The sequence below is a fragment of the Chanos chanos genome, chromosome 14 (genome assembly GCF_902362185.1).
Source record: "Chanos chanos chromosome 14, fChaCha1.1, whole genome shotgun sequence".
NCBI lineage: Eukaryota > Metazoa > Chordata > Actinopteri > Gonorynchiformes > Chanidae > Chanos > Chanos chanos.
Genome location: NC_044508.1, coordinates 16,414,295 through 16,436,610, shown reverse-complemented (window position 1 = coordinate 16,436,610; position 22,316 = coordinate 16,414,295). Strand labels below are relative to the sequence as shown.

The 22,316-nt window shown below is 38.7% G+C and overlaps 1 protein-coding gene across 1 annotated transcript; it reads right to left on the bottom strand.

The window, feature by feature from the left end:
• Window positions 1-13,925: 13,925 nt before the first annotated feature.
• mfsd8l1 (major facilitator superfamily domain containing 8-like 1) lies at window positions 13,926-22,316 on the bottom strand. Its single transcript, XM_030791478.1, has 12 exons — window positions 21,852-22,316; window positions 20,757-20,942; window positions 20,390-20,452; window positions 20,103-20,222; window positions 19,774-19,853; window positions 19,149-19,470; window positions 18,904-18,977; window positions 18,395-18,608; window positions 18,094-18,216; window positions 15,599-15,729; window positions 15,261-15,368; window positions 13,926-15,151 (listed from the first exon to the last, which is right to left on the bottom strand). The coding sequence occupies exons 1-11, from the start codon at window positions 21,925-21,927 to the stop codon at window positions 15,285-15,287; spliced, it is 1,473 nt and encodes a 490-aa protein (XP_030647338.1). The 5' UTR covers window positions 21,928-22,316; the 3' UTR covers window positions 13,926-15,151; window positions 15,261-15,284.

Genomic DNA, 22,316 nt, shown 5'->3' with positions numbered 1-22,316 from the left:
ATTGGATACATGTTGCATGATTATAGATTTGAATGTCCATTCTCTGTTTTTGTTTATACCCAATACTGATTGTGTATATAGATTGGAAACCACATACCAATTCTGACCAATTAAAAACATGTGTGTCTATTTCCATAAACACTCCAGTTAACCAGTGCATGACCTCTGATCACAAGGATGTGTTTTAGTGCTACCCTAAACCAAGAAGGATTAATGCACTCAGTCTCCTGCCTTTTCTCTCTCTCTCTCTCTCTCTCTCTCTCTCTCTCTCTCTCTCTCTCTCTCTCTCTCACACACACACACACACACACACACACACATACAGAGTTTGCCTAGATTATGTATGCTTGATAGCACTGGCAAATGGGCAAGCCTATTTGTTATTGTTTATCTACACACTAGCATGCAGTATAGATTATGCTGAACTGTTAGTATCCACATTCAGTGGGTCACACACACACACAGAGAAAAGGAAAGGTACGCTGCCATTTAAAAAATATGGGCCATCCAAATCCATTCTGCATGTGTTTGTCCGTTTACGCTCAGTCGTATCGTTCTAATTAAGCCTGACCCCTTGTTTACCTCACAAATACTCTAAACAGTGGATTATTTCTGAAGAGGGCTCAGAGTGATTCCCCTGTTCCACTAGAGTGATTCCAGTCTCTGCTTTAGCCAGGGCTACATGATTGTCAGCATAATTCATGCTGCAAGTCTCTGAGAGATGATTCATACCATACAGCCCCCATCACTGCATCTTTGTTTTGCATTATCGCCATAATTCATGTGGCTATTACATGTAAAATATGAAATAATCATTTTGGCATTGAGATATATCAGTATTAAATTCTTATTGAAAACAATAAATTATGTAATGACTCCTAAAACTGGTCTATTGCAAAAAAAAAAAAAATGGAGTAACAAAAGTTAAAAAGTAGTATTATTAGTAGTAGTAGTAGTAGTGGTATTATTATTATTATTATTATTATTATTATTATTATTATTATTATTATTATTATTATTGATTTCTTTTGACCATTTCCAGAGACCTCTGCTCTCTCTTTTAGTCAGCTTGCAAAGGCTGTAAACACTTTAACATCATCCCAAACGTTGCTCCTGTCAGATTGCCAGCACAATCAACAGCAACATCATCCATACGTAATAGCAAGTGACTGCAGCTGCTCGCAAGGCCAAGCTGCAAGGCAAGATGTTTGTTTGGATACAGAGAGAGAGGGAGAGAGAGAGAGAGAGAGAGAGAGAGAGAGGGTAAAACACAGCTGTTTGAGCTCTGAAGCCTAGGAGTGACACTCCACCACAGGGAAGACAATGAAGAAAGTCCGATGTGATTTAATTGGGGCAGAGAGTCTGGAGAATCGGAGACCTCTCCATAAACCACCCTCTCGTCTCATCATAAATTTGAGTCACCTCTGTAGGGTCTCGCCTTTGCGATTTCACCACCTGCAGCAGTCTACAGTTTCCTAATTTAAAGATGAGGAACTCAAAGCCCTGGGTTCATAAGTTCATCCTGTGGCTTGTGTGACTCTCATGCTGGGCGTCATGGTAATGTTTTCTGAAAGGAACAAGGGCAATAAAATGCTTGTCCTTGCCAAAGTAGAAGCAGCAGCCGCGGAGACCGCTGTGGAACGGTGGATGCATGCATACGGTAGACACTGTCAGATTGGTTGAAAGAGAGCAGAGTGCGTCAGACATATATAGAGAGAGAGAGAAATGTGTATTTTCTTCTCAATCCTGTCGCTGTGCCATGACCAAGATTACACAGCAATAATTCATTGCTAGATCATATTGCAGGCAGACATCTCTAATATCCTGTACACACAGAAAAAAAAATAATACATGAAGAGAAACAGAGGGAAGAGGTGGGGTAAAAATTCCGTGGAGGAAATGAACAATGTTCAATAATCTTCACCGTCAATCAACAGACATTATGATTTTAGTTGCTATGGGGACCATACCTTTCCTTATTAATGAAATTAATGAAATTTAAGAAATCATAGTTACCAGCATAAAGCAGCTGTGTATGATTAGAAAATAGTGGCTGGGAATATTAAGTGTGATAAAAAAAAATTATCTTTAATGGATTCCAAATGTAAATTTTTAGAAGAAACAACAGTCGCAAATCATTAAGGCTAATTGGAAATATTGCAATTGTGATACTGTGATTAGAAATGGCATTGTGTAGCATTATTCTTTATTATTGTGATTGTAAATTTCCCTTTACTCTCAATGCTGAGGTGAATTCTGTAGCAGGCTGAAACAATCTACATTCTCTGTCATACAGACTGCAAATGCTATCAGATTTTCTGTCATAATTTAGATTATTGCCGTAAATCTCCAAAGCTATTTCAAAACACTAGCAGTCATTAGTGCTGGATTAATTCAGGTCTGTCTACATGAAATGTACAACTCAGAGCACAGATGCATTTTTCATATGAACACATTACGATTAGAGATAAGCTCCATATATTATACATAATAGTCAAAACATTATAGAAATGCCACTGTAATTTTTTTTAAATATTGAGTAACACTAAGGGTATAAAAATGATTGATGTTTCACCCTGTTTCAGTGATTAATGTATGACTTTCATATGGTTGTTAATATGTCAGTATTCTGTAGTAGTTAACGATGTTAGTATATCATACCATAGTATACTAACCAACTATCTAACTAACTAACTAACTAACTATATATATATATATATATATATATATATATATGTGTGTGTGTGTGTGTGTGTGTGTGTGTGTGTGTATATATATATATATATACGTGTGTGTGTGTGTGTGTATACATACATATACATATATATGAACATAAATACAAATATATGCAAATAGCATAAACATTGCTTGGCATTTTATTGGGCAATATTAAGCCTGAAACCACAAGTCCCCCTTCCAAATAAATAATTGAGTTGACATGGATTGGGTTTGTAACATAGTTACTTTATGTACTGGTGAGCTGTGAAAAAAACATTACCAAATATACAGATGTCGAGATCAGGACATCTTGTCTGAGTTCTTCATATCTTTATGCATTTTAAAAATCACTTAATCCACATTAAAAATTACAAATAAACCTCACTTCATTTCTAAGAGAGGTCAAATATCAAATTTAAAAAATTGACATAACTCAGCAATCAGAATACATACATACATAACATACATATTAACCATATTGTGAAAATAAATTTAGTCCGCAAAGTAAAAACAAAAGTTAATTCTTTAAAAAGCAGGGAATTTTTTTTTCTTTCTTTTCTTTTTTTTTTTTTTTTTCCACATGGCCATCCCCACATCCCTGCGCAATTACAGAGAAGGTATTCTCCTGTTGTGGCTGTGCAGGATGCCCCTCAAACGTTTTCAGTCAAATGTTCCAACTCCATTATAGCTGTTTCATAACAGTTACGTAATATTTTAGCTGTACAACCGCAACTCCAGCTGAAAATGCTCCACATGAATAATACTGACAGCTAGAGTAAGGCATATATACATTTCTGTCTTCATTATCTATTAACTCAATTTCACTGCTTTGTCCTGCAGAGCATACGTTTTTCTCTGGACAAGCTGTTGGACGTGACCATCCACTGCACTTCCTGTCACTTTTCTTCGTGTGTTCACACGCTCCGTGTCTTAACTGGTACATTTTTTCAGTGTCACAGCAGAGCTCTACACAGTGATTCCATCATAAAATGATTCAATCAACAAGTTCACTGAAACTTCCCACAACATGAATTATTCATTTGTATGAGAATGCACATTGAAAGGCGGGTGATGGAAAGACGCTTTGAGATTCACGGGGATAGGGATTGATAAATATTAATGGAAAAAATTTTAATATGACAAATGTGTTCATGTAGTAGCATTTAGATTTTCGGTTGGTCTGTCATGTTCTGACAAGATGCAGAAAAATTCATAATATTACTGTTTAATGACCGCTACGTGTTTAATTTATGAGGATGAGATGCACTCCATGGATCCCAATGAGTCTGAGTCATTAACAAAAGAAATCAGTTTTTGTACTTATGCTAAATCTTACTATAAAGCACATTGTTCTATCACAACACTGAGAGAATGAAAGGGAATACCAGTACTGTGTAAAAAAGACTTACAACACCCACATACAGACAGCTGGGCTTCTACTCATGACTTGATCAAAATTTAATGAGCATTGTTGGTGTTTGCCATCTAAGGAGTCATGACACCAACACTGGTGTCTCAACATCTGAACAAGTATGGATTTCACAAAAAGGATTCATCTTAGAGAAGAGAAGAGAAGAGAACAAAACAGAACAGAACAGAACAGAACAGTATGCTAATTCTATATCTATTTTCATGTGAAGTGCTCGGAGCATGTAATTTTTTTTATTGCAAAGCACTTTGAGCTGCATTTCTTATATGAAAGGTGCTATACAAACAATGTTTATTGTTGTTATTATAACTAGTAGTAGTAGTAGTAGTAGTAGTAGCAGTAGTATACTGAAAATGCAGACAAGTTCTTAAAATTTAAACTTAAAAATTTTGAGGTAACCCGTTGCCCTCAAAAATTTAAGTTAAGCATTGTTGAACAAATAAACAAGTTTAAGTTGAGTGTACTTAAAGTACTAAATTGCACCGCATTACAAGTTTTACTACAATAAACTAATTCTGCATGTTAGGATAACTTAAACCTATCATGTTAGAATAACTTAAATGTATATTTATGGTACTCATAAATTCTTGCGATGTTGATTTAACTTTCTGAGTTAGCAAAACCTAAAAGGTGCTTTAAACTGTACGCCTGGATTCCCAGGAGAACGTACTTGCTCCTTGAATCTAGTGTAAGATCGTTAAAGGTCAAAGGACCATATTATTTCATTTTAGCGAGGCTCTGACTTCGAGGCGTTCAGTCATTATCTCACACATGGTAACGTCGCACCATTGGCTTGTAATGACAACTGTAGTGACCGTTCTCTTTTTTAAAAACTCTTTTTAATCGCTGTAGAAAGTTCGCTAGGTCGAATGTGAACGGAGGCGCCCCACCCTAATGCACTGCGGCGCTGACGTCGGACACTGAAACCCCAAAATTTTAAGTTGTAGTGACTTAATAATCTGGAGTTCATATCACTTCAACCAAAAGTGATTTGAAATTAAACAAATGTTTTTTGTTTACATAACTCAAAACTGTATTATGCGTTATAACAGCTCAAAATTTTTAAGTCAGTAGAATTTATAAGGACATTTTAAGTTTACACAATTTAATAGAATTAAGTTATTTGTTTGGGTTTACAGTGTAGTAGTAGTAGTAGTACTACAACAGTAGGGGCCTGATGAATGACTTTACAGTGGACATGAGGAAGGTTTGAGATCATTTAATGTGCATTTCCCAAAAGTCTTTGTGGACCGTACTAGACAAAAGAATCGAAAGTTGTGTATTCCAACCCCAGACCTTATCAACAAAAAGCATCGCCCGTTCATAATCAATCAATCAACAGACATGTGATGCATTTCATTTTTAGACCATAGCAACTATTAACATGTCCTAAACATTAAACAATTGATTGTACAAATACATTTTTAAAAAAAACACACACACACACACACTTACTCTGAAAAATGTAAATAGGAACAAAATTGGCCTTGTCCACACCTAAACCCAATTACAAATTACTCATGATCATCTTAGTGCACAGTGTGTGCAGTACACGTTCCAGTTTAACATGCAGATATTTCCTGTTGACTTCAGGCAGACCTTCTAACTAACAGTTGTTCAGTTTTTTTTTTTTTCTTGGTTTGAGAGATCGTAATCTTGTGTTAGGTGTCGATGATCCTTGCCCCTAAACCTTTAAAATGGCTTTCATTTGCTTTTTCTCACTCTTTCTGCGTGCAGTTGCAGTAACTGAAACCTCCAACATAATATAATGTTTTTGCAAAATTTACCCAAGCGGTGTTCAGGTTTCTTATTTGGCTACACACTTAGTAATAAAGGAAATTAAACCAACATTATCAGTACATAAGTAAATAAATTGGGGGGGGGGGAGGGGGTCACATAAAAAAATAGTGACGCCCCAGCTTGCTGTCCCTCCAGTCTAACGAAGTCCTCCGTTTTCAAGCAGCTTCGATATCCCCTGTGTCATCTTCTTTCTCGATATTGATCGCATTTAGATTCCAATTTGAATGTGAAGAAAACTGATACTGCATGTGTGTCACGTGAACTGCTGTGATGTGGAAACACACCAACATACAGCCTGCATAGATATATATGTGATTTATAAATACAAATGCAGTTGTGTCTGTTTCACATGGTTTCTGTTCCACGAAGTCGCACCATACGGCCACCCTAACGGCATCCCAAACTCTTCAGCTCACTCCTCCTGAACAGGCGCTCTGACAACTGCAATAGTATTCATGCATTTTACTTATATTCAAAATAAAAGAAAATATTACTGCCTCAGTGTATTAGTTTTATTTATATTGAGAAGTGCACAGCAGTAACATGTCTAATCATCTGTGCATGATAGCCACTGTCTGTGGTAGAGGGCGGAGAAGACATGACTTAATAAACATAAACAAGTGGTTAGTTTAACATTTTTTTATCAGTAGTGAGAGATTCAGGGTTAATGTACCATGTGAGTCACAAGAGGTTTTGGAAAACAATCCCAAAGTAACACATGGTTTTACAATGCTGTTTGTGCTAGAGCGCATTTAGGAAACTCACCATAGGTTTGCGGCAGTTGTTTCTATTAGTTTCATTTGAGATTTGACATTTATTCATCCATAGAGTCCTGGCTGCACTGTTTCTGTCTTAATTGGCATGGTCAAACAGGGAGTTAGGTAACAGACCACAGCTGACATTGAGCTTTTTGGAAGCTGTGCCTCCCTGGTCTATTTTTACAAAGGAATATGTCAGCCTTGGGCGAAACAAGGGAAAAATCACCCCTCTCACCTTTTTTCCAAACCTCAAGCAAGGTCAGGAGGTTTGAGCATAAAGGGAATGCCAGCAAGCAGACACGCAATCTCTAACAGGAGCACCGGCCACTGATTAAAGAGTCCCCTTGCCTAATTGGATTTAATGAGTGATTTAACAACACTGCACAGGCTCCGATCAAATAAAACTGCTACTGTCCAGGGTACTTAATCCTGGGTCACTGGATCCCAATGCTGACATGTAGAAGGGGGCCTCTCACAGTTCTCAGTTCCCAAACTCAACCCCTTCACACCCACACCCCTCCACCCAACCCCCAGTCTCCATCGCCAACACCACCAACACATCCTCTCTCGCTCTTGGCCAGAGAACTCCGGTCAAGAATCCGCTTGTCTGTCAGAACCGATTGATTGTTGTCTGGCATCTATTGGTCCGCATCATTCTCCTTCTCCGTCAGGCTATCCTTTGTCAAGGCGGGATTATTGGTTTTATGAGCTTGTCACATGTTCACTTGTTCAAAACCAATTTGTGAGCTTGGGATTCCTCATACTTACTCGCATTAAGCTCACAGCTCACCTACTAAAACATAAGCACACAGGCCTCTCCTGTCCAAGAACAACAGTCGGATTACTTTCTCAAAGGGATGATAAAAAATGATTGCAGAGATTTGGCAAGATGGAGAAAGAGTGAGACAGAGAGAGTGAAGCAGAGAGAGAGAGAGACAGACAGAAAGAGAGAGACAGAGAGAAAGAGAGACAGAGAGAGAGAGAGGTGTCTGTAGATGGATAGAAAAAAGAGATCCCTGGACTCTGAAAGCACGGTTTGATTAGGAGAGATTTGCCACGGCAGGTCAACAAAGCTGATTTTCATGTTATAATTCCAAAAGCAGCTTAATTAATGGGTCAGAGAAGAAAGCGCTGGAAGAACAGGGAGGGGTAGGGGGGGGGAGAAGCAGAGGTCAATGAGGGTTTTCACCATATTCCGACCTCCCTTTTTTTTGGGGGGGGGGGGGGAGATATAACTAAAAACAGTCCCACATCCTTTATTTAATTCTGTATGCTGTAAAGCACTCACAACACGTATAATGAATGCATCTCTATAGTCTGGGCGTCAGATGTCACGTGTGGTCTTGACATGTGAGTGCATCCACGTTTTCACACAAGGGTAATTGTATGTTAAGTTGTTTTTGCTCTTTAGACAATAATGTGTACTTCAGCGTAACAGGAGAATATATTAATGCTGGGAAGTAAGACAAATTTAAAATGTTAACTGAGTCATAGTCCATTTCATTACTTTTTAATTATGCTTTCCTTTTTATGTGGAGTAACAGATGCCAAAACATTTTAGTTAATGAGCAAAGGGTGTGTTCACGATGGATGTTCCTCAAGACTCCGGAGTTTGCAGAGCGTTGTGCTTCAAACGCAGGGCGATTTTGGTGGCCTTTCGGTAAACCCAGCAACACTGGATGAAGGACAAAAACACGTCTGAACTCTACTGGTCCTGCATTTTCATAGTTTACTTCTAGTTTTACAAAATCTCATTTGATACACCTGTAAGACATACCTGTTTTTCCAGTAGGATCAAAAACTTTAAGTTTTTTTTTTAAAACCATTTCTTTCCCAAACTGACAATGCCTCTAAAATGAATAAAACTTGTATATCTCATTTCTTTCGTGTTCTGTTTGGTCTTTTCTACCATGTCCCTGTCTTGAGTAAAATGCCACAAACAACCCTGAACTGTTTCACTCCTGTCTCTCTCTCTGTCTCACACACACATACACACACACACACAACACACTTTTTTTCCCTTCATACCTCCCTCCCTCCCTCCTTCCCTTCTCTCTGACCAATTTGCACTGGGTTCAGTGGTAGGGCAGTGGGTCATGCCATACACTTGATTTTCACACTGTTTCGCTGCTGAATGCCACATCAAGTTAATCAGGGTTAACAACTGCACTGCCTCGCAGAAAGGAGCTCCCTTCAGCTTAACGCTGCCTCACACTGGTGACACAGATGGGCCGATAATCCCAACGCCCACGGGGGGGTGGGTGAGGTTGGGCGGGGGGGGGGGGGGGCGCGGATGGGGGCAGATGGGGGTGGGGATGGCAGTAGCGGATATCAACGTCAAAGAAGAGAGAGAACACACCAGGGGTGAGAGGAAATATGTTTTTGTACTTGGAACTAAGCCTTGTTGTTTTTCATTTTTTCTTTCAAAACGGGGGTGACATAACCGTCGTCCCCACATCCTGAAAGTGTTTTGTTCACGGAGGACCACGGCCGTAGTCAAGGTCACCGAGACGTTTTCCAGCAATGCCACGTGCTGTCGTGCTAAGTTAAAACAGTAAGAGTGATAAAGTGGGGATGACGGCTTTGGGAATGGGGAAGTGTGTATGTGTATGTGTGTGTGTGTGTGTGTGTATGTGTGTGTGTGTGTGTGTCTGTGTGTGTGTGTGTGTGTGTGTGTGTGTGTGTGTGTGTGTGTGTGTGTGTGTGTGTGAACATGTAAGGGAGGACAGGAAGGATAGGACCTTGTAAAAGAGCGGTGAGAGGAACCTCAAAGGGACCGAATTTGTGGAAACTTTACACATTGAAAGAGAAAGGGTCACGTCCCACTTCTAAAGGCCGCTCCATCTGCGTAGCCTCTCGACAGCACTGGACTGGAAATGCAAAGACACCTGGAGACCAAGCTGTTTGTTCTGTTTATAATTATATTTGATTAACATAGAAATGCCGAACACATGAATTTCTTTTTTTTTTTCTCCAGGACAAAGACCTAAAAAGTTCTTCAACTCAAGTTCATCAAGCAGTCAAGGCTAAGGGTGCACCAACTCAAGCTGAATTAAACGTTAGAAGCCAAAAACACAAACAGTACAAAACACGCACATGTACGCAACTAGAATTCAGTTTGTCACATAACCTTTCAAACGATCAAAGGAGATGATCTGAACTGGCATTTGCCGTGCCCCTGTCCTGCTTTATCTTTCTTTTTTTTTTTTTTTTGCCCTGTCTATGACACACTCAAAATCACTCTTTGAGAGTGCATGCACTATATCTCTAAGCCATTAGCATGTTCCATTACACCCTTTCTTCCACTCTGTCTGCATTCAAGGCACCACTCTTGCCCTTTAAAAAAATCTCACCCTTTTCCCTCCAAGGAGAATTGTATGTATTATTGAACATGAACTTTGGTGTTTCCGGCAAAGCGACACTCATCTGTTCACAGCTTTTGCTGGATCGCTAGCCAACACGCTGATTGCGCTAAAGGTTTGCTTTGTTTTCTTGACACCATCTGAAAAACTAAATAATTTATTTGACACTGCTAGGTTCGGGGGGGATACAGGTGTGTTTACATGTTGGTTGCCAGTTTTCTAATCTTCGGAAATTGAATGTGGAAAAAAAAAAAAAGCTGATCTAATTCTGGCGGAAATTGTTCTAGAGAGCGATTCATTTCAAATTCCGAAGCGGATAAGTTATTCTCGTCATTCCTAATGAGTGCGTAGAAAGGTCACAAAGGTGAGACTGAATGGTTTATCAAAGGAATTGGCACAAAAATGCAAAACAACATGGCGTCATCCACTCGCTACTGTCGTTATTGCTAAGAACAATGTCGCTCTGCACTGTCAAACAATGTCGACATCACAAAATCATCCTGTAGCTGTTCCTCCTCCCAGTGAGGTCAAACTACGGTCAGTGCTCAGATGAGCTAGCAAAAAATTAAATGTTGCAAACCCCTATTTAAGAATATTTGGATTTCCATAAGTCCCCTCCCCGCACCAAAAAGCAAGAGTTCATCCAAAGTTCACGCGTCTGATATCGGTGCATTGCCCAACTAAAACTGCTATTTATTTCGTAACCTGATTTTTTTTTTTTTCTTTTTTTGGGGGGGTTTATTGTGGGACAAGCTTTGCCACGTGATGTCTTGTAAACTTTTGACCCTAAACATTGGGTCAATTTTCGGTCAGGTTTCTCCTGCGGGCCAGTGGTTGATCCAGTTCTGACATATCCCCAGTCATTGGCCCAATTCCACATTTCCATTCCCTCAGTGCCCCCTAGCCCAGTTTCGCTCCGTTCACCGAAAGGCCACCGAAATCGCCTTGCATCTGAAACACCACGTCATTTCGCAGCCGAGAGGTCTTTAGCAGCAAGAGCCTGTGGACACGCCCACCGTTAACTAGAAATTCATGGGATGTCCCTGTGGATAAACAGCGCTCCCTGTTGGTCAAAGTGAGTAGTTAGCGGAGATTAATTAAGGAAATGCTTGAAAAGACAATGGTTGGTCAAATCAAAATGTCTAGCCTTGCAGATTATTATTATTATTATTATTATTATTATTATTATTATTATTATTATATTATTATTGCTATTATTATTATTATTATTATTATTATTATTAATTATTATTGTTGTTGTTGTTGTTGGTATTGTTGTTATTATTATTATTATTATTATTATTATTATTATTATTATTATGGTTGTTGTTCTTATTAATGTAATTATTTATTAATGCTGTTGTTACTTTATGCAAAATCAGTCTGTGAAGAGCATTAGACCAAAGTGCTAGTAGTTGTGTGATTCTAAATTTATTCTACAGAATGGATTACTCCGCAAAAAAATACATAAATATATAAATACAATCATTTTTAAATTCAGGAAAAAAATTCCAGTGGATTAGAGGTATTAGAAAATCTTCATATATTGAGACTCTAAGATAAAATCCTAAATGTTATTGTCATATTCTGATTAAAAATGCATATGATGGAATGTGTAACAGACTCAGTTTGTAAAGTAAACTTGCTATAATGTCTCTTTGTCATAAATTACACTTTAGCTCTTTTGTACGTCCTGCAGATTGAAGTCCTACAGATTATATAGCATATAAAACACACACGCACACGCACACGCACATACATACACAAACAAAAAAAAACCCTCTGTTGTCATAACTGCGGAAATATTTCTTCCTAAATAAATTAGCAAAATTAAAGGTTAATTAAATGCTAATTTAATTTACATGAACTTAAGCACTTTTTTGCTTGCTTTTCGTATGAATATTATACTCCACATCTGGATTTATTTCAGAAGCAGTGAAGTTAATGAGTGGAACATGACTGCCTTTGATTAAAAAAAAAAAAAAAAACAACTGACAAGTAGCATAAATTACCTTTTCAACTACTTATTGATACGTGAACCTAGAAATGAAAACTGCTTAGTAATTCATAATTCATTTAAAAAACTATGGAATAAACCTTTATCGGTACAGTTTCTTAACTTCTGGTTTTGTTCATTTTTACAGCAAATCTCTGAACCAAACTATCCACTCAAATCTAGTTTTAAGGAAATACTTCCAACAGTCCTTTGAGAATTCCCTGTCTTCAGTAAAGAACGACCATAAGCATTAGGTCTGTTTTTTCTCTCTCTCGCCCTCTTTATTTTCTCTGTGATTGTGGAGATACCGTAAACGTTAACATGTGACTTCAGTTTTGTTATCTGATATTACTTGCACCATTTGCCTACTTTTTCAATTTTTTTTTATAAGAATTCCAGTATTGTGGTGTAATGAAGTGAAACAGTTCAGCAACAAACTGGATTAAAAGCTGATCCCAAAAAAATATATATATATATTTACTGTAGTACTAGGAACAGTTGTAAAGTACTAGTAGAGTCCATGAGGCAGATACAGTAATTGTAGAAATAGTTGCGGTAGTCTTATAACTAGTAGAAGAAGAAGAAGAAGAAGAAGAAGAGGAAGAAGAAGAACTCAGCTAAATGCTGCATTACAGCATTATCAAAAAGTATATTCAATATTTACTCTAGAACATTTTGTTCCATGACTTTTCTATTAAGAGCATACAATGGCCATCACGAGAAACTTTTATGAGATATTCAAACATTTTATCTTTTCTCACAGAGAAATCTGAATTCAAGAGAAACTTTTATGATACTCCCATATTTTCTTTTTCTTTCTTTATTTATTTCTTTCTTTCTTTTATACAGAGAAAGAGAAACCTGACTTCAGCAGGATTTAATGTAGTTATTAGGGTGCTAGCCCTCAAGAGGGTTAAAGATGAAAAAACACAATCAGGTTAAAACAACAACAACAACAACAACAAAAAAAGACCCAGTGTGGATGATTTTAGTATCATTGAGTTTTTACTTGAATCAGATACTATTATTTTCATGCCTCTGTACACACATGAGACTAAGTCATGATTCTAACTCTTTGATATATATTTTTATATTGCATACTTCCATTATATCTGTCATAGAAAAGTCTGACTGATTAGAAATCAGTGAGAGACTCAACTGTGTCTGCTTTATATGATGAACAAAAATATCTGTCTCCGCAACTCTTCTGAAACACTGTAAAACATGATGACATATTCGGTTAAAATTAGAATTACAATTTTGTTCATTTAACTTGCCAAGACCTACTGACACGTAAATCATCCACATGAAGTAAGAAAACAATAATAAGATAACGCCAGGCTCTAGAAACTCTAGGGAAGAAAAAGATGTCAATAATAATAATTGAATAGTACTAATAATACCAGCTGCGGTAGTTATCTTTGTTTTTTTTTTCCTCTCTGAAAGAGCTCAGGGTTTTCTGTTTACAAAACAGGTTTTGTAAACAGTTGCCTGGTTACCTATCGAGTGTCTCTAGTTGTAATTAATCCAGTCAAAATGTGAGAAAAATTCCATTCTCTTTGTCTCTAGTACAGTTGAAGTGCAGCAAAGTATTTCACAGTGCAGAATGAAATGACATTAGGCAGATATAATACACCATAACTTGCAATAAATAAATAAATAAATAGTAAGCATAATTACATAAAATTTCTTCAAATCTGATTCCTGTTTATTTAGCCTCAAAGACTCATAAATTGTTGATAACAATAGAAACTGAGGTAATCCCATTTAAAACAAGGTTGTTTTGCAATACAAAATACATTCAAATGTAAAGAAATAAAATACCATAACACTAAAATTATGACAACAAATATTTTCTAAAAGTGTTAAGAAGTTACCAGTAAACAATGATATAATAACAAAAAGTAAAATGAAGTAATATTTGCCAAAAAAATGTTAAAAGTATTAAATGGTGTCCCCCAGAGATGAGGAGGGCGCAATTACATTTATACTAACAGCTTATTTCTTTGTTCTCTCTGAAGTTTTCTTTTAATGGCACAAACATCTTTGTGATTGGATTCCTCAAACACGTTTACACGCACCAATTCATGTTATGTGTGGAATAACAACGCCCCCTGGTGGCCTGTTAATTCATTGATTGTACTAAAAAACAGTTCAGACTACACCTAGATAGCCTTAGACGGGTGAACTTACTCAGTAATTACACCATGCGAGTGTGGCATCTTTTTGAATCCATAAAGTTCTTTGACATTAGTATAGTAAAGTGCACTTATCAAATGTCAATTATCAGTAAAATATCAAATGAAGAGATTACATGAACTTCTGCGGTCACTATTTAAATGCCTATTTGTTGGAATGTAATTTGTATAGGAGGACCAAATTAACCACAACATAGCATCAAAACAATCTTCCTCTTCATCAGATGACATATTGGGTTTGTCAGTAAGTAAACATTTACTTATTGCTACAGCGTTTTATGTAGATTTGACTGGAAGTTTGATTCTTAGGTCAACGTCAACTCGAATTCAAACAGAAATGCTCAGCCTGATTAAAAACCAAGCATTGGGCCCCATTCTATTTGCAACAGTTTAATGTGTAGAACATCAGGAACCTTCGCCTACCTGTGAAATCTTAAAGCCACTATACAGTATATGCAAATACGTCATCACATGTGTGGAGTGAGAGCCCCCCTTGTGGAGTGCTGATGTATTGCATATGTTGTGTCAGCAATTGTACTTAACAGATATGTGTGCACGGTATTCATGTTCATCAGCCTGTATTTAGTGTGTTTTATTGATAACTCTGTCATTGCATAGCATTCAAAGTAGCACGTGCCTTCTACATCATCTGGAAAAAGATCCCGGCATCTACTAAACATTTCCACAGGAAATATAGCAGAAAGTACCTATATCCCTAGATATTTAACAATCAAACATGCTTGGGCTTTTAGCCCTATTAGGTGTGCAAGGAGAGAGATCTTTCCGGTGTATCTTGAGACGCTTTCAAAGTGCTCAAGAATATCTGGCCCCCAAACCGGACACACAGCAACCAATACCAACCGTGTGTGATTCAGCATAACATGACACAGCTGGAAAAAAAAAGGAAGGTAAAAGAGTTTTTTTTATTATTGGGTTCACTGATTAAATAATACCAAAATATCTAAGACACTGATGATTTAAAGGTCAAAATCGGTTTACCCGTCCGTTGTTTTAACTCCGTGTTTATTCCGTGTCTTCAGCGTTGGAATTTTCATGCTCAACAACGGCGGGCTCGACCAGACGGTCATAAGAGACAAACATCATGATCTGGGAGAGAGAAATCAATAGCAGAGCAAGGTCCGTGATTGCAAGACTTAATGGAAAGAAAGATTGAGGTACATCCCGAATAGCAATAGCTGTGGCTGTGAAAGTGATGGAGAAACAACAAAAGTTTTTTAGTTGACTATGTGATGGACTTCACATTTAGTTCAAACGGTCTCTCACTCTCTATCTCTTTCTCTAACACACACACACACACACACACACACTGGACTCACAGTGAGCAGTACCAGAAGTCCCATCATCACACCGAGCATTACATAAAGATTGGATGTAAGGCCTCCAGCCCAGAGAGGTCCTAGGATGGTGGCCAGACCTCCGACAGAGCGCCGCACACCCTGACTGAACCCTGATGAAACAGACGCAAAGACACAGAGGCTTACTGAAGAACCATGACTGTTTAAGCCAGATAAGCAGCCCATCTACAAAGATACAAAGGCAACAAATCAGTATTTGCTATTGGCACTAACATTAAAATATGAATGAATGAATGAATGAATGAATGAATGAATGAATGAGTGAATTAGTGGATGCTGAGATGGGGGAATGATTTCAAGCAGGTTTGACGGCAAAAGATGTGAACAATAACCAAACAGAACAGGAGGTCATTTTTACAGTCTATTAGGGCGGTGCCAGACACTATTTTTTGGGCTCCGGAGCTTCGGTAGTAATCAACAGCGAAAATTCGAGGGGGGGCGGGTGTGAGGGGAGTATGATTCAGGAAGGACTCAGCCAGACATTTCTCCATTTTCGGCTGAGATGGACGGCATAGCGCTGCAACACATTTCTTTCGGTTTAACTAAAGGCATTCATTTTTACGGATTCTGTTATTCTACAGTACTGTTGTTTGACTGTAGCCTATTGTTATTTGTTAATAACCCTGTCCACGCTAACCTGGGTAAATTTGAAAACGCCTAAGTACTCCTCCGTTTAGCCCCTCCATCCACACTAAAACAGCGTTTTCCGCCACCGAAAACGATACTTTTTAAAAACGCTCTTTGAGGTGCATAACTTTGAAAACGCCGGGTACGGGTTGTAATGTGCACAAGGAAAACGTAGAGTTTCAGAAACGTGTCAGGACACTGGTGAAAGTTTGCGCTCCAGACACCAAAACAAACATGACGGGTGAAACGCAGTCAACGCTGCTCTGTCCGTCAAATTTGCTAATCTATCTTCAATTATTATCATACAATGCCCATGCACTGCTCCAACATAGAAAACGAGCTTTATATTTGCTGTGCTTAAGAGATAGAGAACAACCGCAACGGTGGTTCAAATCCTACATGGAGCGGCGATTTTGGACAGGATCTGGCCTAACAAGTGGCTGGTGGGACAACTACGTAATGGCGTAACAACAAACACTAAGGCGCTTCAGTGTTTTGGTGTGGACGTAGAGCATTTGGAAAACTATACAAAAATGATAGTGTGTCCAGAGAAACATTTTTCGCTAAAAACTGCATTTTTACCCGGATTTAGTGTGGACGTTACGGCCGAGGTGAACTGAAGCGTGATGTTCACTGCTGGGAGTGAGAGGGATGTCAGGTGCCCAAGCTGAGGTGGTATATATTTCCACAATTTAACAGTCCAATTAAAAAGTATAAATATAGTACAAGAATGTGCTGACAAAATGTATTTTGCAGTTTGGCTTTATTGATATTAACTTAGCCTAGCGTCTCTCGCTCTCTCCTATGGCACTCTCTGTATCACAGACACAAAAAGAAAAAACTCGCCCACCCATCCAGACCACTCTCCTGGGCGAGTGTGTATGACGTTTATAGGTGAGACGTGTGTTTTTGTATCTGGAGGGTCTGGAGGGAACAGGGAAATGTTGAGTTCAGAAACAGTAATAGAAGATGGAGGTGGATGAATTGGTTCCAAAAAGGAACAGCACTAAATCCATCGTCTGGCAGTGGTTTGGGTATCGCAAGGAAGGTGTTGAATAAATACTGTTTTGTTAAATTTAACTTGGTTGTGATTTCCCCTTATTTGCATGCAAGTTTAAAATTGTTCCAATAGAAACCACTAATGAATATAAACAAGAGTGTTTTAATGCAGATATATATTGCAGGGACTACTAGAATCATCATACTGGGGTGATTGTATGCATCAAATGGTTAAATCAAGTGCTTTAGAGGAGATTTTAAAACATCAAGATGCATATTGTGTATCGCGATACAGCCTAAAAATATCACAATATTATTTCTAGGCCATATTGCCCAGCCCTACTCACAACTTCCTCTCAGTAACTTTCCTTTGTCTGACATATGATTTTATCTTTTATCCAGACATAATTTCATTAAATTCTCACATAACTTCCTCTTTGTTATTTTTCACTATTCAACCAAAAATGACACTTAGTATTGCAGCTTAGAAACTTAGTCAAACAGAGCAGAATAATTCGAACAATCTTAATGCTTTAAAAGATTTTCCGCACATGTCTCTGGTGAGGTGAAGTAAGTCAAAGTCCTATCATTGATGCAGTAAGAATTGCAGTTACTTGACAGAGACAGACAGTCTTTCACATATGAGTGACAGAAGAAGCTATTCATCTGCAGAGCATCGCCAATAGATTATCACACCAAAGCAAACAGAGTGCCGTGCGAATCCACAGTAAATCAACTATGTCATAGATGGTTTTTTTCCAGAACACATCCGTGATAATTCACTGCAAAAGCAATCATGACGCGACCATCTTAGAATCGCTCCGTCTCACCTTGAGTCTTTTCCGCAGTTACTTTGGAGAAAAGGGAAACCTGCGCTACAGCTACAAAAGGAAGGCCAAGCACCTGCAGGAAGACTCCAATGATAAACTCTGTTAACTGCCACGGGAAGCCACCTGTAATCCATCAAACACAAACACAAACACACTCTTACAACCTACAGATGATGTGTGACACTAATAAAATGAGTTGCAATGTATGCATACTTGTGTGTGTGTGTGTGTGTAAATATATATATATATATATATATATATATAAGTGAGTGTGTATGTTTATGTGTGTGTATGTCCTCACCCTGTGGGCTGGCAAGGAAGATGAGGCACCAAACACAGGAGATGTTACAGAGAATGAGGCCCACTGCTAATACCACCCTCTCTGCCACGCGTTTGCTCAGCCAGCGCACGAAGAAGAAACCGGCGATGACTTCCACCCCACAGATACAGTACATGATACTGTTCTCCAGCTCACCAAAGTTAAAGTACTTCTGAGTCAATGGTGTCACCATCGTCTGTGAGAAAGTTAAGGCAAACAAATCAATGAACACCTATCTATAGCTTCATCACATGTGCTACTTTCATCTTTCAGTTGTAACCATTGGATCTAAAGGACATTTAATTCACTAATATCTTATTCATAGTGGAAAATGTTCAGTGTCATCTGTTAATGGAATATGAATACCAGTCATTTCGTCTGTAAAAAGTGTGGTCTGTAAATATTGGTTGCTTGCTCAACTCAGAGGATAAAGAAGCTTTATTGTGATAAATTACAGCATAAATTACAGATGTATGTGTTTGTGCCCTTACCTCCAGTGCTGTTTGGTTAAAGAGTGTGATGAACTGAGCTGTCAGCAATACAACCACCTCTTCCCTGAGGAACTCTAAACAAGGGAGGGAGGAGGGTGGGGGGGGGAGACATTAAATTAACACACATGGTATTACACACTCTCCCTCTCTTTCTCTCTCTCTCTCTCTCACTCTCTCATTCTCTCTCTCCCTGTCTGTCTGTCTCTCTCTCGCTCTCTCTTTAACACACACAGCTCTTCTGTCACCTCTGCCAGCGCTGAAGCTCTTGAACGGGCTCGAATGTGTTTCCTCAGGTGGAGGTGTAGCAGGTGGGGAGGGGTGGGGCAGGTCACCATTAGCGACGGTGGAACTCCTCGACTGGACCGAGGTGACCGTGCCGTATGACCCGAGGGACTCGTGCGGGTCGACCAGGGGCTTTCCCTCTTCGTCTTCTCCCTCCTCCACCTCGGTTTCATCTTCCGTGTTTCCTCTCCCCACTCTGTGTTGACCTGAGCTTAGGGGAGGGATGTCCCAGTAGAGAAACACAACCCCAAACTGAAGCAGAATCCACAGCAGACACATGAAAAGCTGTGGAAACATTCAGTCAGTAAAACGTCAGACTTTAACAAAAGACGTGCATCTCAGACTTCCTTGGCAATCAAACACTGTGGAAAAACATTAACTGTTCTGAGAACATCTTAGGACGCAGCAGAACTCATAACATAACTTAAATATACAACTGTGAATGGAAATTAATATACAGCCACAATGGTGTTAATATAGACTTACGAACATGAGTGTGGACAAAGAACTGATTGTAGCTACTTATTGACAAATTTGGTACTCTGCCTTCAAATAACAACGGGAAATCAAGTAATTTTGTAATCTTACCCCCGGAGCAGTGTACTTGTTCACCACAAAAGGGCCCAACTGGAAGTCACAGAGCCTAAGAAATAAGTTGAACGCTGGGCCTGCGAGAAAACAAAACGTCGCGACACAAGCATAGACAGACACAGTCCAAGAACATAATCCATAGGTGTGCATCTCGTAAAACCTAACAATCTAATGAAATTACTGCTAAAAGTAAATGCTGACAAAATACTGTGAATTCATTTTTTTCCTCTTGTTTTTTCCAGCATACCAGTGGAACTTCCAATGGAGCTCATGAGTGTTGGACCTATATTTAATACTTCATTGTTTCTTTGTTCTGCTATACTAACCAATTAACAGTCCAGCTTGCCGGCACGCCATAACAGCGGCAAACACGGTGGAGCGATCCTCAGGAGCAGTGCTTCGGGTCAGGAACCCAAAAATAGATGAACCAGCACCAGTGCCGATGCCTAAAGTACCAGAACACGGCAGAATCGGCTACATTATATGGACTTGAGCACATTATGGTGTTTTGAAGAAGGTTCGAATGCTTCTTAAGTGTTCCTAAGAATTCATAGCTTAAATTAGTGATGGATTTGGTACTCAAAAATTAGTTCTTGAAAATGGGGACTCTCACCTGCTACTAAACGACTGGCAAGCAAAAGCCACTTCGAGTATCCCATGAAATACATGAAATTACCTATGACACAGAGAGAGACAGAGAGACAGAGGGAGAGAGAGACAGAGAGAGAGAGAGAGAGAGAGAGATGCTGTGGACATACATCTAGAACATTATTATTATTGCAACTATTATTATTACCATTGCTGTTGCTGTTATGTTAATTGTTATAACAGTGAGCGCAGCACTCACAAAAAATTTTGCTTTCTCATCTGGGAGCGGCAAACTAACCGGAGCAGTCTGCCCAGCACCCACATACAGCATCATCACTCATACTCGTTTAACAAGTTACAAGCAATGACTGTTGAGTTAACTATGCACTTACCAACAATTTCAAAAAGATTTGCAAACAGGATTATCTTCTTGGTCGTGCACGTCCGATCTGACCAGTGGCCAAAAATTGGACCTGCTAAAAGGCCACTGAGACTGAATGCAGACAAACCCAAACCCAGAAAGTATGGTGCTGCCCCAAGAGTCTGAAGGTACCTCCATATTGTGGGCAAGATAACAGCTAAAGTAGTTGGAGAAAGAGGGCAGAAAAGAGAATTACTATGACTCAAGTTTCTACTTATTCTATCAGCAGATCAGTTATACTAAAAGAGTTCTCCATGCCTGCGGCCAGACACAAAGAGCAATTCTTACCAAATGAGCCTTGGTTAGACTTGGCTGCATTCTTGATATTTATCTAATTATCAAGAAACTGTTACACAGAAACAAGTAACAACTTAGTCTAATGCTAAAATGTTGAATTACACAGTTAGTGAATACAAAAAGAAGACTGCAGTTTAGCCCAAGGTCCAGTATGATTAGTGAGACAATTTACTGACACAAGTCAGTTAGTTGCAGAGAAAAAACACAACTGTGCCAGAAGAGACCTTTTCCATCAATACAAAAACTTAGTGTCCGCCAAACCAGTGTGCAATTTACATTGTTACAGTGGCACTGGGGGACTGCCCATTTCTTCTGAGGTATCCCTTTTCTAACAGGTAATCTACATCACGAAGCTAAAAATGTCAATAGTACTCCAAAACGTCTTAAAGAGAAGAGAACCACTATGAAAACATTCCGTGGTTCAGTGAGTTGAGCACAATAATAATGCAAAAGTTACTGGAAGAACACACTCAACCCATGTTGATTAATGATTAAGTTAGCCAACATCTGAGCCCTGCACAAGGTCAGCGCTGTGACCTCCTGAATTGAATACGTTTTAATGGTAAACATCACGTGGGAAATCACTGCCATATCTTTTGAGGTCGTATATATAGATATGGGTCAACAAAGCAATCACTGATGTTGTATTTCCTTTAATTTTACAACAGTACAAAGCCGGATGGAATAAACTGGCCACAAAAATGTGGCCGTCACAAAAATGTCAAAATACAGGCAAACGTTTCTAAATCCAGGACAGTAACACACTTACCGTATTCAATTCCACTTAACAGGAAAATGAGTCCAATTGTGAAGAACGTGAGTTTTTTCTTACGTCGATAGTCCATTTTAATTATACAAACCCTATAATGACTTGCATTTCATATTATAAATAAGTTAAGATTGTTCAAATTTGTAAAAGGTGGTTTTCCAAACTGTGCGTCCAGATTCTTGCCTGTAATCCAGTGAGCATCGCCGCCAATTACTGTTATTGCAGTGAGAGCAGTTTAAACTAGGATATACCCGGTCTCTGGCCGCTAAAATGATTTCCAAACAACCATAATGATGAATTCATTGATTTAGTATGAATCTGCGTTATGTAATCTGTTCAGCCGTCTGTCAGATTATTCACCTTCCTTAAGAAAGAACTGTTCGTAGACCGAAGAGTTGTCATAAATCGTTCGGACTCAAGTCACGCCTCACTGTTAAATAAATGATGCACACCTATCTTTAAAAT

What these genes read in the sequence shown, in the direction of transcription:
- mfsd8l1 (XM_030791478.1), bottom strand. Translation starts at nt 21,927, where the DNA reads ATGGACTATCGACGTAAGAAAAAACTCACGTTCTTCACAATTGGACTC. An exon ending in GAGCTTCAGCGCTGGCAGAG is followed by an intron (nt 18,978 to 19,148) that starts GTGACAGAAGAG and finishes TCCCTTGTTTAG; the next exon opens with AGTTCCTCAGGGAAGAGGTG. An exon ending in TTAACCAAACAGCACTGGAG is followed by an intron (nt 18,609 to 18,903) that starts GTAAGGGCACAA and finishes ACTTTCTCACAG; the next exon opens with ACGATGGTGACACCATTGAC.